This window comes from Ostrinia furnacalis, unplaced genomic scaffold (genome assembly GCF_004193835.3).
Source record: "Ostrinia furnacalis isolate ACB-3 unplaced genomic scaffold, ASM419383v2 OfSCF0375, whole genome shotgun sequence".
NCBI lineage: Eukaryota > Metazoa > Arthropoda > Insecta > Lepidoptera > Crambidae > Ostrinia > Ostrinia furnacalis.
The window spans coordinates 400,931-417,626 of record NW_021130614.1 but is presented as its reverse complement, the minus strand read 5'-3'; the positions used below and the strand labels follow the sequence as shown (position 1 = coordinate 417,626).

The 16,696-nt window shown below is 39.0% G+C and overlaps 2 protein-coding genes across 2 annotated transcripts; one reads left to right on the top strand and one right to left on the bottom strand.

Moving 5' to 3' along the window:
• The first annotated feature begins 2,311 nt into the window (after nt 1–2,311).
• On the top strand, nt 2,312–4,043 carry IFT57 (intraflagellar transport 57). The gene is made up of 2 exons (XM_028316782.1): nt 2,312–2,381; nt 2,516–4,043. Exon 2 carries the CDS (start codon nt 2,534–2,536, stop codon nt 3,659–3,661), a length of 1,128 nt encoding a protein of 375 aa, XP_028172583.1. The 5' UTR covers nt 2,312–2,381; nt 2,516–2,533; the 3' UTR covers nt 3,662–4,043.
• Nucleotides 4,044–7,239: 3,196 nt separating this feature from the next.
• Nucleotides 7,240–16,145, bottom strand: LOC114361844 (LARGE xylosyl- and glucuronyltransferase 2). Its single transcript, XM_028317053.1, has 13 exons — nt 16,057–16,145; nt 15,451–15,736; nt 14,863–15,061; nt 14,499–14,713; nt 14,030–14,359; nt 13,692–13,844; nt 12,831–13,008; nt 12,266–12,396; nt 11,157–11,312; nt 10,538–10,726; nt 9,375–9,467; nt 8,206–8,336; nt 7,240–7,587 (listed from the first exon to the last, which is right to left on the bottom strand). The coding sequence occupies exons 2-13, from the start codon at nt 15,676–15,678 to the stop codon at nt 7,443–7,445; spliced, it is 2,148 nt and encodes a 715-aa protein (XP_028172854.1). The 5' UTR covers nt 15,679–15,736; nt 16,057–16,145; the 3' UTR covers nt 7,240–7,442.
• Nucleotides 16,146–16,696: the final 551 nt, after the last annotated feature.

Below are 16,696 nucleotides of genomic sequence, written 5' to 3'. Positions count from 1 at the left end.
GTGTACCTGAGGTACACTTGGCGCCGACAGAATCCTTAATTTTTACAAACATAAGGCCGAATGGCTTTGTAAAAAACTACGTTCAAATCACGAAAAGACTCAGCTACGATCTTTTGTGAGGTTATAAAATGCACGTTTTTTCATAATATGGGGTGTTTATCTCAATATCGCCATTTTGTTAGATACGCCTTTTCGTGATTAGACACACGATATGCAGTACCTGAGCACGAATAACAGTCGTAATCGTATTCCTTATCCCATAGCATTGCTGTTTAGTTTTTCATAAAAAAACCTACTGTCCTGTGATTGATTTTTATATTAATTAATATTTAAACAATCAATGCATGAGTTAAAAAGAGATTTAATAGTTTTCTTCAGTCAGTATTGCAGTTGTAGCAAATACACAGCCAATACATATAAATAATATTAAGATTTTTTGTGTTTTGTTAGTTATGGTAGTATCTGACTGACCACAGCGCCCTCAAAAGAAAAATATTGCGTGGACTGTACATCTGCTGTGGCAAGTACGAGCATTTTAAGGCAACAAGACATATTAGGATAAGTGCCTACTTGAGATTATCAGCGGTAGTAAACATGATGCGTTCTAGTTTGCCATTCAAAGCCAAAAGAAAATCTAAAAATAAACGGTTAATGATATACGAGGGCGGCACTGAAAATTTCGGGAATCAAGGAAGTGAAACAACATTACTATTTAAAAATGTTTTATTGCTTTTTAAAGTATTCTCCGCGAAATTTGACACATTTTTCCATACACGAAACCAATCATTGAAGCAAACATTGCATTCGGAAGTTTGGGTCTCCAAAATGGCCGTTTTGTAGGCTTCCACAGCTTCTTCAGGTGATGAAAATCTCTGACCACGCAATTTATTCTTTATTTTAGGGAAAGTATAGAAATCATTAGGGCTTAGGTCGGGGCTGTACGGCGGTTGGACTAATAATTATATGTTTTCTTGCTTTAAAAACTCTTTTGTTCAGTGCGCGGTGTGAGAACTCGCATTGTCGTGATGGAGGATGATGCGGCGGTTGCAGTTCTCTTTACGGAGTTCAGAAACGACCTGTGGCAAACAAATGCTAGCATACTAATCTGCATTAACCGTTCTTTGTCCCCCAAGAGGAATAGTCGCAACATGGCCGGTTTTGGAGACAAACGTGGCCACCATTTTTTTTGCAACACTCCGTGAACGAACAATTTTTGTTGGCTTTAATTCATTTTCGAACACCCAAACTCGTGACTGGTTTTTTGTTTCGGGTTCGTACGCGTATATCCATGATTCGTCACCTGATACGATGTTGTATACAGCATTTGAGGATCCTGCATGTAATCTCCCGAGAGTTCTGACGCACCAAGTAACGCGAGCCGCTTTTTGCTCTTCACAGAGCGCATGCGGTATCCATCGGGAAAACAACTTTTTTACACCTAATTGTTCATGCAAGATTATTTGTATTTGACTCATGCCAATGTCTAAAGTTGCCTGAATTTCGCGGTATATCACATGTCGATCTTCTTCAATCAGCTTACGCACAGCATCAACGTTTTCTTAGGTGACTGCAGTTTTTGGACGACCTTGACGGGGATCATCACTGAGCTTGACACGTCCACGTTGAAATTCAGGAAACCAGCGATAAATTGTGGTTTTGGATGGGGCTTCATTACCAAATGCAGAAATCATCCGGTCAACACACTGTTTTTGTGTTAAACCACTTCAAAAGTCATAATAAATCATCGCTCATGAATTTTCTCGAGACAATTCCATTTTCTCAACGACTAAACAAGTTTGACAAGACCTTGTGATACGACCGAGAATCTTTTTTTAAATAAATAAATGGTATACGATTTTTGAAACCCTGGAGTTTGCAATTAAATAGATTTTAATATGACTGGAACAGTGGAAATATTCCATTCCCGATACTTTTAGTGCAGCCCTCGTAAGCCGCTCTATATGGTCGACGCTACATTAAAGGTGGTTATGTAAATCTATCATTTATGTATTCATTTTATTAGCTTTTGCCCTCGACTTTGTTTGCGTAAAATGAAAAGTAGCTAGCCTAAAAACTTGAAGAATCAATTATTCTGATGTAGAGTGAAAAATAAAAGAAATTACTACAAGTTTTCCCCGGGAATGAAAAGGCGGGAAAATAAAACACATATTTGAAAAACCTTCGCATTGTGCTCATTCGTCATAAGCATAGACCAGTTACCATGGCAACAGACGTCAATACAAACGATTTGACGTTTTTTGTCACTGTGTATATTTCTATGGTGTTAATATTTTTCTGAGGAAATTGCTTTAACTGTATTTACGAAAGAAAGACTAATTAAAAAAACCTATTACTAACAGTACTGGGTTATCTACTTACTGGTGAGTGCCTGGTGAATTACTACTTTTGAAAATATTGTAGGCAAGTAAATTGATTTTCTTAACAAAGCTTTATTAATCCAAGCATAAAAATTATGATTACTCTCTGATCAAAGTTCTGTGGTTTCTCTTTTCAGAAACCAACTTGAAAAACAATGGATCTCAACCTCATAGATAAACTGCGACTTCTAAAAATCGACACAGAACTTCGTCCGCAAATAAAAATGAAACCGATGAGTCGCTACTACTTCATCACATCCACCAACCCTGGCGAACAGTTCTACGTGTTTGCCTCCACCGCCGCTTGGCTCATCAGAAAGGCTGGGAAAGACTTCGAGCAACCAAACGAGGAAGACGACCCAAATTCTATAATAGCTGCTATACTCGACTACCTCAGAGAGAAGGAAATAGCAATAGACTTCTCATCTCACAAACTAAAACAAGGCTACGGTGAGCAAGTGTGTTATATTCTAAACACTCTAGCAGATGAAGCCTTGAAGAAAATCCACTTCGAATGGCAAAAACCTATCGTCGACATCCCTGAAAGCGAAGAAAACGTCGAGGACTTAGATCAAGTTGAAGATGAGACGGAAATAATCCTGGATAAAGTTGAAGAAGAAATGGCTATTTACTCAGAAGAGTCTGATGGTGAGTACGGCAATGCAGAGGAAAAGGAGACCAGTAATATTGCCAATAAGGTTCACGATTGGGAAGCATGGAAACTGGAGCTGGAACGAGTGGCTCCAGCTTTGAGATTGAAGATTTCTGCTGATGGCCGAGACTGGAGAGCTAGGCATTCCCAAATGAGAACGTACAGGGATGAATTGTTTGATAGGTACAAGACAACTGGGACGCAATTGAACAAACTACACACGAACATTAGTTCTGTTATGGACAAGATTTCAGCTAGGGAGAATATTATCAATGAACAGTTTGAGCCGTTAGTGAAAGAATATGGTTCTCTTTTAGATGAGCTGAATAAAGTAACTCATGAATATAAGGAAGTCAGTGTTGGTGTGACAGAGAGACAAGAGTTGTTGAATGATATTACTGCTAAGGTAGAAAATATAAAGCAGAGAACTGAATCCAGAGGTTCATCCATGAATGACAACTCTCCTTTAGTTACCGCAAAGAAAGCTGTGGCGAATTTGAAGAAGGATATCCAGGAGATGGATTTCCAGATAGTAGTGTTACTTTGGATGTTGACAACGAAAGAGAAACCTAACAGTAATAACATTATTGCAAACGCTGAGTCAAGAATGGTTACTAACGAAGTATATTAATTAACATAATATAGGGGTTCTGCAAGGAACAGTTTTAAGTCCAGTGAGTAATATTGTTGTAAGAATTGTATGAAATAAAAGTTGATCAATTGATTTCAATATTTTATTACTGTGGCCTTTAGGAATACAGATATTAAAAATAGGTTGCTAGCTCAATAGTATTATGCATGTTTAAAGTTATCTTATTTCTTAATCTAAACAAAATAACGAGTACACAATAATAATGAAAAAATAAATCTACGATCATAAAAAATATAAAATAATAACTTTAATCATTTCCATCTTTTCTTTGGTCTACGTTTTGATTAATTTTATCTATAAATACTTTATTATGTTTCGATGCATTTTTATAACTAAGACACATTGTTTGAAGATATTCAAAGCTGAATACATATGTTTATTATTTAAATTAGATACAATTTGTGCTTTACAGTGCCACGTTATATTCTTAAAAACAATATCACTCATTCTGTATATTCCTACTGATATATGCGCACTGGTTTTACCCATTAAGTACAATCCGATCGAGCTAACTGCGCACCTCGCTTTAATGCGACTCTCCCTCCACTTACCCATACAACTCCCCGCGTTCGCCCCGTCCGTACAGGTCCGTACCAGCACGGTAATACTATCTATACAGTATTCCAACTCGGCCATATTTTTGAAATAAATGTCAACAGTCGCGCGGTACGTCACAGTATGACAACATGCGATAGGGCTGCCCACCTACAGTACCCAGTTTAATTACATCTGCCCACTTAGAATTTCTATCTAGTTTTGTGATTGTATTTTTTTTATTTAGTTAGACAAACAAAATACTTTGTGAATGGAATAGATTAAAAATGTGTGTTGTTTTGTGATTAGTAGATTTAATTTATTTAAAACTACTTAAATAATTTTGAAACTTTAATAATCATAATGATCTGTTACGTTAATTTCGGGCGAGCGAAGTCGTGGGCAAAAGCTTGTTTAATATAATTTACATTTCAAATCAAACTGACTGAAAATGACAATTTGACTAGTTTTTGACCAATTTGACCGTAAATGACGGTCAGTCAAATTCAATCAGTTTTGTCATTTTTAACGCTTGGCCACCGACGTCCATTCGGCACATTCGCGACACCCCCGACTATTGCATACCGAGATTTGAATTTCGAAAGAAAGTTCTTGTTTCGTCTGTTTATATGAAGTTACAATACTGTATGATATTATTACCGTGGTACCAGGGCGTCGATGTGACGTCACGGCTCCCAGGTGCGTAGTTAACTCGACCGGGTTGTAAAACTACTTTTTGGTTACAGTGCTCTCACAGCCAACTCTCAAATAACAAAAATACTTCACAAACTTCTAAAATGATAGAAAAGCTTCATTCCCGACCATTTAGTTGAAAGTATACTATTCTGCTGATATCGATAACTTTTTCTCTCTCACACACAAAGGACGTGAAAGAGAGACGAAAGTTCAATCAAAAAGACGTGTTAGTGATTAGGATTTCTATCCTTCTATTCATCCTTAATGTCAGTGATATAAGTGCTACTTTTTGTACGAACTTTGTATGAAACTCAATACTGCTACGCACACTTATCTGCAACGTAACGTAAACGCCTCGCGATTGACAGCGCGCGAAAGGCGATACGGTGTTGATCCCTTTCCGAGTTGATAAGTCTGCTATGAGCTATAATGTATTTTGTTTTTGTTTTTCAGTATAGGTCGAAAATTGTTTATCACATGATTTCATACTGATATTATTATTGTACACCGTATTGAGTTTTACCTGTTCATTGTATGGAATGTTATGATGACGCAATAGAGGTCTAAGTATTTTTTAAACAAAGTCAAAATTGTGAGATTAGCAGATATCAATATAAATCCAATTAACTCATATGTATAATTAATTATTTTCTGTTAACAATCGCGTAATTTTATGCTCACTCTATTATTTTTATACAAATATGTACATATAAAATAACATGGCAAGATTTATAATGTTGTAAACTAGAGTAGAGTGATGTTTTAACATAATAGTAATCAAAAATAATACAATAACGTCACGAGAGTTAAACGAATCTATCTTGCATGTCTAAATAATATAAGCAAAAGTGAAAAGTTTACAAAAATATTACTGTGAACCAGTTCATTATTGCTATTTAACAGAACGTACTTAAATTATTTTTGCGTTTCTTAAATATAACATCATTGGGGTAATTTTCAACTAGCTTTTTCAATTCCTACCTACTTTTCTTTTATAATAATAATCAGGGCAGCTTTGTGGCGAGCTGTTGGTGAGTAGCGACACCACGGGGCCAGTTGTTAATCCGAGTGCTCCCGAGAGTCGGTCAAGACCCTCGTCTTCGGCTTGCCGAAGTGGAATCCGAGAGGGTCTGCAGGACTTTCACCTCTGGCTTGCCTTAACCGGCCGGCCAGAGTGGAGTCGCTAGAGCTATATGCTCCAGGGGTGGAAGTGTTAAAGGGCATAACGCCGCGAGTAACTTCGGAGAAAGCGCAGCACACCTCTCTACACCCCTGAGCTGGCAGACGCCAATGTTGCCCCTCAGTCCGGTCTATACGACCCATGACGCCAGGGGGGGCCCATTTAGTCGCTGGCTAGTCACCGCCTGCCATTTTTTCAGTCCGAGACTATGAACCAGGCAGGTGTCCCGTAGTCTCCATCCATAGCCCAGTAACCAGTCCATCCATCCTTCATCCATAACCCTAGTCCATTCTCCAATAACTGCAATAGCTCCTGTGCACAGGCTGGAGATGGTCTCTGGCTACATCCCATGATATAGTCAGAGACTAGATCCAGCATGTGCACCACTTTCACTTTTGTCGATTATTTTGCGCTTAAAACGGCCTCTACGTGTTGGATCTGTATCCCCACGCAAGCCTTATAAAGGACCGGGCCACTTTTGACCCGTGAGCTCCAAAGCGTACAAACATAATAATTGATATAACAATTTATTGATATAAATCAGTTACAACCATCATTGAGTTATTGAGTATACTTACTTTATCCTAACTTTGCATCTTTCTAGTTAATGCGAGTACAAAATTATATACCTTCTTAGCCTATCCTCTTTTAAATAACATAAAAAAGGTCTTTGATATTTTTTTTTAATTTAATAAGAGACAAGCGACTAAAAAAATAATTAAAAGAGAAAAAGCAATAAGATTTCAAATTCACTTGCACTTTGTAACTATTTTTATATGAAGTACGTCGACGCATTTCATGTAACTATAGTTTGGTCTGTGAGCACGTAGAATTTTGTCCAATGACCCCAAGCTACCCATCCTTATCGCTCGCGCGTAATTATATTGCTGTCGCGACTGTGCGACGGGCGCCCGCAGTGAGTGTGCAAGCGCGACAGCAACATAATTACGCGCGTGCGATAAGGATGGGTAGCTTGGGGTCATTGGACAAAATTCTACGTGCTCACAGACCAGGCTTTATAATTAATTATAGATCGTTTCATCCACGAAGACGCGCCCCACCATTCTTCCGCTAATGTTTGAGTGTTATCGGTACACACTAAATTATCAATGAGTGCACTACAATAATGACGCTCGGATTGCTCGGATCAAACTACCCGCACCCCGCGCTTACCTCGACCAAAAATTGATAGAGCGCGTCTTCGTGGATAAAACGATCTATACATGAATCAACGCTAACTAAGGTAGATAAAAATCTTTCGAAAACTAGTCTTTCCATAAACAAGTACCCAAACACTCATTGGTGGTTATAAATTGGCAACATCACATTTTTTATTAGACTTCTTTATAGCTAATCTAGATCCCTTACTTGGTTCAGAAGTAGGCTTTTGGCTTGTCCTAAATATAGAGAGTCCTGTTTCGATGGCTCCTCAAATGTCACGTTGTATTTTCTCTTGAGGTCGTCCATGAATTCTTGTTTTAGAAGCGCGAGGCATCTGGAAATTGAAACATTGGTTCAATGTTATTTGATTTATGATTGGAGTGATGAGACGATTTCTAGAGAAGGTAAGAAGATGTTCACATACTCAAGAATGTTCCCATACGTTTTGTGTGAGGGTTGTACGACATTTGAATGCCAACGTTTGCCTGGGCCTATCGCTATCTCATACTTTCGAAATGCGAACATAGCCGTAACGTATACAAATATGTAGCATTTCCTATTTTGATCACAAGCTCAACTAAGCACGATTATTTCAGATATAGTAGGTGCGGTGCTTCTCTAGAAAATTTTTACTACAGACACTGGGAGGACAAAGGGGTGTAGTTGCATCCCCCAATCGGGATCCTAGCAATTAAGTCACCAATTTCATCTTTGAACGAGTTGCGTTATCAGCATTTCTGGAGTGGAAGCCATGTACCGGAAAACGCAGCGTGGGACGTCCACTCACGAGGTGGACCGACGACCTGATAAAGATAGCAGGAAGGCGCTGGATGCAGGCCGCTATCAACCGGGCGATGTGGTAATCATTGGAGGCCTATGTTCAGTAATGGATGTCCTGTGGCTGAAATGACTATGCGTTCTTTCTTTTGATTATTTTTTGTCATGTACTTACATCCGATAGTGTGGATTAGCTCTGAAAGCAGTGATGTCGGGCGACGGCGCGTGCGGCGTGTGGACTACAAATGCCCCCGGGAGAACCACAGGCCGGTAGCCTTGAGCGCGCAACTCCACGCTGTGGGATACCTGTGGGATAATGCAGTTAACTGTAAGTAAAACTGCTTCAACCTTTGACCTGGGGGTGGCTGAAGACCTAAAAATGATGAGTTAATGAAATAAGGGGCCGTTCAAGTATTACGTAAGCAGATTTCTTACCATTTTTTACCCCCCCGCCCCCCTTGTCATCAAAAGTAAGCAAAGCACTTACCCCCTCCCCCTATGCTTACGTAAACATTTTGTTATAAATGTTTTTTATATGTATTGTCATTTTTAAAACAGGAAAATTCATGAAAATATTAGGTTTAACTGATACACATAGAGTAGGAACAAAAAAATATAATCAGAAACAAGAACTATTATGCAATTATGTTTGTTAAACATAATTGCATCAATTATGCATCAACATAAACACAAATGATAACTTTCAATGCTCACAATACTTTAGTATCCAAACAAAACACGCGCGCGGGAGGCCGGCCTCGCGTATAATAATATTTTATGCAGACTACGACTCTCAAATTTCAATGGGCAATGTCGGCACGAGAGTTAATTATTAGACAAGTGAATAGCGCACGGTAATTTCCCTAATGTGCGGTAATTCCCCTAATCAGTTCTCAAAGCGAGTGCCTACGCATATGTATTATTTGCGGGAATCCCCGAAAAAACGTAAATAACTAACGATGACGTAATCATCATCTAGACCCCCCTACCCCCCCAAGTCATCAAAATAAGCAAAACAGAGACCCCCCCACCCCCCCTTGGTGCTTACGTAATACTTGAACGGCCCCTAAGACAAAAATATAACTGTGTAAAGACGCTAATCGTGAAGTGGGTGACATCTGTGATATAGATAGAAATGAAGTACTCAAGCAGATTAACGTCCGTATTCACAAGCATTACTACGAGGTCTCACAGTGCGCGTGGACGCACAGGGTGACACACGACGAGCTCTATTCAACGCTGTGAGTTTGTTTTGCTGCTTCACTTAAGCAAGCATCGTTTGTGAATACGAACGAAAGTCTGAATACCGTGAGCTAATTCAGTATACATTGCTATGAACATTACCTTATTCCATCCGAAGCCGGAGAAGCGGGTGTCGTACTTGGGAACTGAACGGTGGACCACTAGATACGGCTCGTAATCTGACTGCCACTCCACCTGTAATTAAGACTTCAATGATCAACTTTAATAGAAAGGCGAGGCCTTATAGTTTAGACACCGAGGAGCGATAATACTGCTTGCAGACATACTAACATCATAAAGCAGTAGCTACGAACCACCTCGAGTAGTTAATGGCTAAATGGCCCCTGGGCCACTCTCAGCCCCTGAACGGAGCCACTTCAATACCATGAGTAACGAACGCGCAAAAACACTGAATATGGTGCAGTGGCTATGGACCACCTCGAGTAGTTAGTGGCCCGATGGCCCCTGGGCCACTCGCGGGCCCTGAAGGGGGCCACGTCTCCGGTGCCGTGTATGACGATTCATACAAGTAACGCAGCAGGCTTGTTGCTCGGACGTGCGGCAAAAACTCACCTCATATGGAGCAGTGGCTATAGACCACCTCGAGTAGTTAGTGGCCCGATGGCCCCTGGGCCACTCGCGGACCCTGAAAGGGACCACGTCCCCGCTGCCTAATGCCTATAAATACTGCATTTAGATTAACTCACCTCGTAAGGAGCAGTGGCTACGGACCACCTCGAGTAGTTAGTGGCCCGATGGCCCCTGGGCCACTAGCGGCCCCTGAAGGGGGCCACGTCCCCGCTGCCTAATGCCTGTAAATACTGCATTTAGATTAACTCACCTCGTAAGGAGCAGTGGCTATGGACCACCTCGAGTAGTTAGTGGCCCGATGGCCCCTGGGCCACTCGCGGGCCCTGAATGGGGCCACGTCTCCGGTCCCGTGGGTCCCAATCCGCGCGAGCAAGGCTGGCTTGTTACACGGATGTATCACACTCACCTCATATGGTGCAGTGGCTATGGACCACCTCGAGTAGTTAGTGGCCCGATGGCCCCTGGGCCACTCGCGGGCCCTGAAGGGGGCCACGTCCCCGCTGCCTAATGCCTATAAATACTGCATTTAGATTAACTCACCTCGTAAGGAGCAGTGGCTACGGACCACCTCGAGTAGTTAGTGGCCCGATGGCCCCTGGGCCACTCGCGGGCCCTGAAGGGGGCCACGTCCCCGCTGCCTAATGCCTGTAAATACTGCATTTAGAATAACTCACCTCGTAAGGAGCAGTGGCTATGGACCACCTCGAGTAGTTAGTGGCCCGATGGCCCCTGGGCCACTCGCGGGCCCTGAATGGGGCCACGTCTCCGGTCCCATGGGTCCCGATCCGCGCGAGCAAGGCAGGCTTGTTGCGTGGCGGCGACGCGCGGTAACGCTGCGTTTCGAACGCGGGGACTACTAAGCACTATAAAAATAATTAAAGATCAATAAATAACTCGATAAAAATTGGGTGATTTATATTCAGTTAAAATTCTGTCGGTTGAACTATGATTAAAAATTGGCCAATATCAAAATGTCTGTTAATTGAGATCAGATAAAATATTCAAGAACGTATAGTGTAGCTGAGGTGCACGTGCATGAAGGTAAAAAACGCTAAAAATCGTGACAGAACTTTTTTAGGTTTTATTATCGTAAGTCTAAAATGTTCTAGGCTAATACATTTTTATGATGATATTATTTATTTATCACAAAAATATAACATTGATAAGCATTGAAATAAAACTTGTCTACATTCACGGTGGTAAGAATCCTTTGAACATTTCACACGTTATAATCAAGAGCCTGTACCTAAGAGGTTTATGAAAAAACTAAACTTCTATCGTTTTAAGGCTTACCTTCTTCTGCGGGTAGGGGTTGATAAGTTTGGTCGCGGAGCGCAGGTGTTCATACAGCCCCGCCATTGGCACGAAATCGACATCCATTAGGAAAACGTATGGCGTGTTCACGTTCTCCAAAGCTACGTTACGTAGGTAGTTCACTGGGTAGTGCACCTGTAATAATAGTTGAAAGTCTTCAGATACAACACAACAAACATTATTAACAGATAAGTTCTTAATAAGCTATAACTGGCTCTTATTTTTAGTCGCAGACCACCGACTTTCAGTTGGCCGATAGTTGGCCCCGATTCTAATTTGTATGAAGAATCGTCCGATACCAAATCGGTGTAATGTGTGCACGTTCATACATCTCCATACTGATTAAAAGCCCGACTCAATTATCGGCCCACTAAAGTTGGTGGTCTGCGCCTAGGCTTAATGTACATTTTGAAAAATAGGTAAGCTCCATTTTTTCAAATAATAATAAATAAATTCTATGTATCAAAATTTTAAACGTAAGAAAAAAGAAAAGCACATCTTTGTATGTAGACTGCAGTCAATAGTTTCTCAAAATGCTCTGTAACTTTTGTTCAACCCAAAGGTTAACTAGACGAGAATGCCAAAGATAATAAATTAGCTTTATGTATCCAGGGGTGGCCAACCGGTCGATCGCGTTCGCGATTAGTAGTCCAGTCGATCGTGGCAAGGCAAAAAATACTACATGATTGTGTACTAAACTATGCTGTTTCATTTAAGATTTCAAGAAGTATGTAGGTGATAGATCGCCCAGGGTTTCGTTAGTAAACAGTAGATCTTATGTCTAATCAAGTTGGCCACCCCTGATGTATACAGTCGATAGCAAATCAGACAGTCTGAAGTGATTGATTCTGATTCAGACTATACATTTTTGTTGCAATCTAGCACCTATTACAAACTACATAAGATGCTGCATTGCTTACCTCCATGAGCTGTCGTATGTATGTACCATTAATGTTGTGAAAACTTACATAAAAACTTAAATAAAGATTTTAAAGATAAAATACACACACTTGCATTTATTTCATTTATTCGGTATTTATTATTATTATTCAACTTAAGGAGTTAATTTTAACTAGTTTTTGACTTACCGAGTCGTGTTTAAAAACGAGATGGTACCCGATATTGCGCCTCGCACTAAGCGTGTCAGACCAGTCGCGTATGAAACTTTCCAGTTTCGCCACCTCGCAGTCTGACAGATAGATGGCAGCACTCAATGGGCCTGAAAATACATTAAGGGACTAGGAGGCGTATTTGTAAGGCACTAGAACTCAAAATTACATACTTTATTTTAACGTCAGTTATTAGTGTACACTAATTAGAATTTCATTCTTCAAAACCGTCTTCTGGTTAATTTATTAGTATGTAAGCTAATAAAATGAAACAAGGAGGTTATTAAGTAAGAGTTAGTGCTACCAATATGCTACATACCATTATTTTAATTAATAAATAGGTAATTAGTAGCTAGCTAATTTAAAAATATATTACTGGATTTTTACTGCCTATTGGTTTTTCCTGGTTGATCCATGATCCTTTTCTCAGGATTCTTAATCTTTAATACTAGTTCTTTTTTGCCTAGTTAGGAAAGTGAAAATAATAATCAATTCATGCACAATTTTTATACAGAGCTTGGTAACACCATAATTTAATTATTACCTTCCCAATGCTTGACTAGCCTTTCGAGGAACTGCAATCGATCCATGGACAACTGTAGAACGAGGGTGACGTCAAAATTGTCTATGTCTGTGTAGCTGTAGTCCATGTAGTACAAATGGGTGCGCAGTTTAACCCTCTGTGCGGCGCGGAAACTTATGCATAGGTCGGAATGATTCATCTGTAATATAAGCAATTAAGTATATTATAACTATGTCGTCTTATCTCAGAAACTATAACACCTACAAACTTGAAATTTGGCAGGTAGGTTCATTATAGGTTTTAGACATGCGCTAAGAACGGGTTTTACGAAACTCATCCCCTAAAAGAGAGTAAACGGGGTTCAAGCGTACGAAAATCAAATCGGTCGGTCAAAAGAGAGATGCAGGCTATGGCGCAAGAGAGCTGATCTCCCCTGCCCTTTTGTCCCTATGTCTGAGAGTCCTCCACCTGGACATGAGCTCCCCTGGCTTACGTGGAAGTCTTTAAATAGACTTCGGACGCAGGTTGGCCGTAGTAAGGACAATCTGGTCAAGTGGGGATTCTTGGATGGCTTAAACATGGAGTGCAGGTGTGGTTTTGTTCCTCAGTTGATGAAGCACCTGATGTCATGCCCTGAGTGCCCAAGCAACTGCACTCAGGAGGATTTGATGAGTGCTACTGACAACGCCACTCTTGTGGCGGAGTTTTGGGCTGACACTGTGTAGGTTTGTTGTCGACACGAAAACAAGAAGAAGAAGCGTACGAAGTCGCGGGCGGCCGCTATTAGTAGTATCTAGGATCATTTTTCAGAGATTTACACATTTTAAAAACAAATGCTTCAATAATTTCAATTTTGAAAGTTATTAATATTTTATAACTTACCTTATAAGTAACTACTTCTGTCTGCCCACATTTATGTAGCTTCTCCCTCAATAGGTTTCCATCAAAATTCACATACGACTGGTGTATATTTCTAAAATAATCTGCATCTCTAATCCTAATATTGTATTTGCCAGGCGAATTCCAATGTATCACCTGAAAAATATTCACAAATCACTGATAAATTAGCACATCTTTGATGTATCTTATGGTACAGACAACAGCACATCAAGCAAAACACAGTGGCGTCTTATCTCGTCGTAATACAGGCTACTTTGCATCGAAAATGTACAACTTGATGTGCTGTCGACTGTACATAACAGAAAATTATAGTAATTTACCTTGACATTATTAGTGTCTTCTCCGTAACAATTCTTCGCTAAAGTCTTCGTAGACATTTGGACATTATACTGACAGCTAATATTGTACACATATCTCGGATATTTCTTCAGTATCGCGTTAATAACGTCCTGATCAGCTAGGGTGGTTTGTCTCAGGGTGTCCAGGTTTTCGTTCACCGCATCATGCCATAGGGTGGTCCAGTCAGTGTTTCTTCGGATCTTTTCAAGGTCTAGTAACATCACTCCGGTGTTGTAGCCGCGGCCTAAAGCCGGCCATCGTTTTGAGGTCGCATAGTACCAGTCGCTTTCGTTTTCGACTAGGCCTATGATCTGAAAGGAGTATCACAGATAATGCTTTAACTGTCTGTCATGTATTAAGTCGCAAGTCTATTGAAAGATAATTTTGAGATGCATCTTGAGAGAAGCACACAATATGCCTCTTACTCTGTTAAAAAATAATTTATTTTACCTGTTCATCAGTCATATTTCTAAACATCGTCCACAGTTCAGCAACATCACACAGGAACGTTAAATCTGAGTCCAGTACGATGACTTGTTTCAACGTATCGGGCAGTATGTCAGGGAATAGCAGCTTGACCAGAGCGTAGATGCCTGAGTAATGACTGTTTGGTATCCATCTCACTTGCATCAGACGGTTTTGAGCATTGTAACAAGTGTATTTTACTAGAAAGAAGAATTTCATAATTAAATTCAGAAAACAAAATGGACAAACACCTAGACTAGATGTTAGTAGACAAAATTAAAAGCTTTCATGTTTTTCATTAATATGGTAGGTATGTTATAATAATTTCATTAAATCAATATTTACTTACCATCAGGCAAGTCCCATGTGTCAAAGAGAACATTTGTTATTTGCTGTGAAGTTCCGTCCACAATGAAGTGGAAATGTATGGGATTCTGACGGTGGTGAAGTAGAGACTTGAGCATTGGTGTGATGAGTCTCATACACTTCCCCATGCACACTAATGCAATGTGCACTGTTTCACAAATTGTGCCATATGCATCAGGAATCTAAAATACAAAGGATCTAGATTACAACTATACGATTAATAAATTACAAAGAATTTTTTTATTTGTAAAGCTTGTACATATTTTAATTTTTACCCTTTTTTATTTAGTTATAGTTTAGTTGAGTAGTTATTTGTTAATATTTAGTTGTTGTATATAGAATATTGTTACATTTAATAAATTACTACAAAACAAGCTTTAATTAAACTACTTTATTTCTGCAGTGAAAAGCTAGAACTCTCAGAAATAAAAATGCTAGAACTGAGTTTGTGCCACAATATTTCTAGAAGTGAATATTTCTTTTTTAAATACAACAGGAATACAAGCAGTAACTGTTTTTTCCTTCCTGATTATATTTAATAACACATTTCACTATTGAAAAATATACTCACAACAGGAACTTTGTAAGTAGTTACAGAATCAACGGACATTTGCCTCATGACAGACTGTGACAGCTGGAGTTGCGTCTTGAACACCCTGTTCTGTGTCTCCAAGACGCTGATCCTGGATATCAGCCACCAGTAGTACACCACTGAGATGGCCACCCAAATCCCCAGCGGAACCCCTAGCCAGGGTCGAAGAAAAAGACATGACAACACATTTTTGGTTTTAAAATTCATATTAGCTGATCACGCATAGTTGTCATAATTATTTGGCTTTTATCTGCATGCAAGGATTCTGAAATAATAAGAGTAAAAATGAATTCTTAATTTAATAAATACCTTGGGAAGAAATGTTAGTATTCAATTAAAATTGTGTTTTTATCAAAACAAGATAAACACGCAATATGTTCATAATTTAAAAAGACATTAGATAAATGATAAAATTGTTCATATTATATTTAAAGAAGTAAAAGTAAAGATAAATACTGAAAAAGAATTTAATAAAAAAATTAACACTTGTTATCACATCACAAGGCTTTCACAGACTGTACTTGCACATGACACGCAAATTTATTTAATTTAAAGTAAGTCTATAGGTGCAAAGTTTTAAATTACCTTAATAAAATACAACTATTTAATTTAAATTAAAAATGAAATTTCAGAGAAACAAACATAAAACTTTGGTGCATTAACAAACTGTCAAAGTCAGTGTTGCCAGTCGGGTCTAGTCAGAAATTACCAGAAATATAAAAAAAAGTAACCTTTTTGAACAAAAAGTAACCTTTATACGGGGGGGTGATAATTGTGTAAAAGGTTGTTCATGGATGGAAAATGAATACAATTGATCATCTAAATACGAAAAGTGACCAGTCGTATAAAAACGTTTCATGGATTTGCGTTTTATTATCGAAAAACATTCGCTAAAACTAATTTTTCTTAACAAATAATAAATAAAATTCAAGTTTAAATGCACTTTATGACATAATTTTTAAATTGTCACTATTAATATTTTTTACTGAATAACCTGCAAAGTTAATTCTACAATTTCTGAAAAATCACCTAAAAGTAACCTTTTCATTAGTGTAACCTAAAAGTAACCACAGCAGTTCAAAAGTAACCAAAAAGGTTACAAAAGTAACCTTCTGGCAACACTGGTCAAAGTGACAGTTGACATTTTTATTTTTAAACGTTTCTATTTTTGCAAGTTAAAATTATGAAATGACTTCATACAGCCACAGGAGGCTGTATGAAGTCA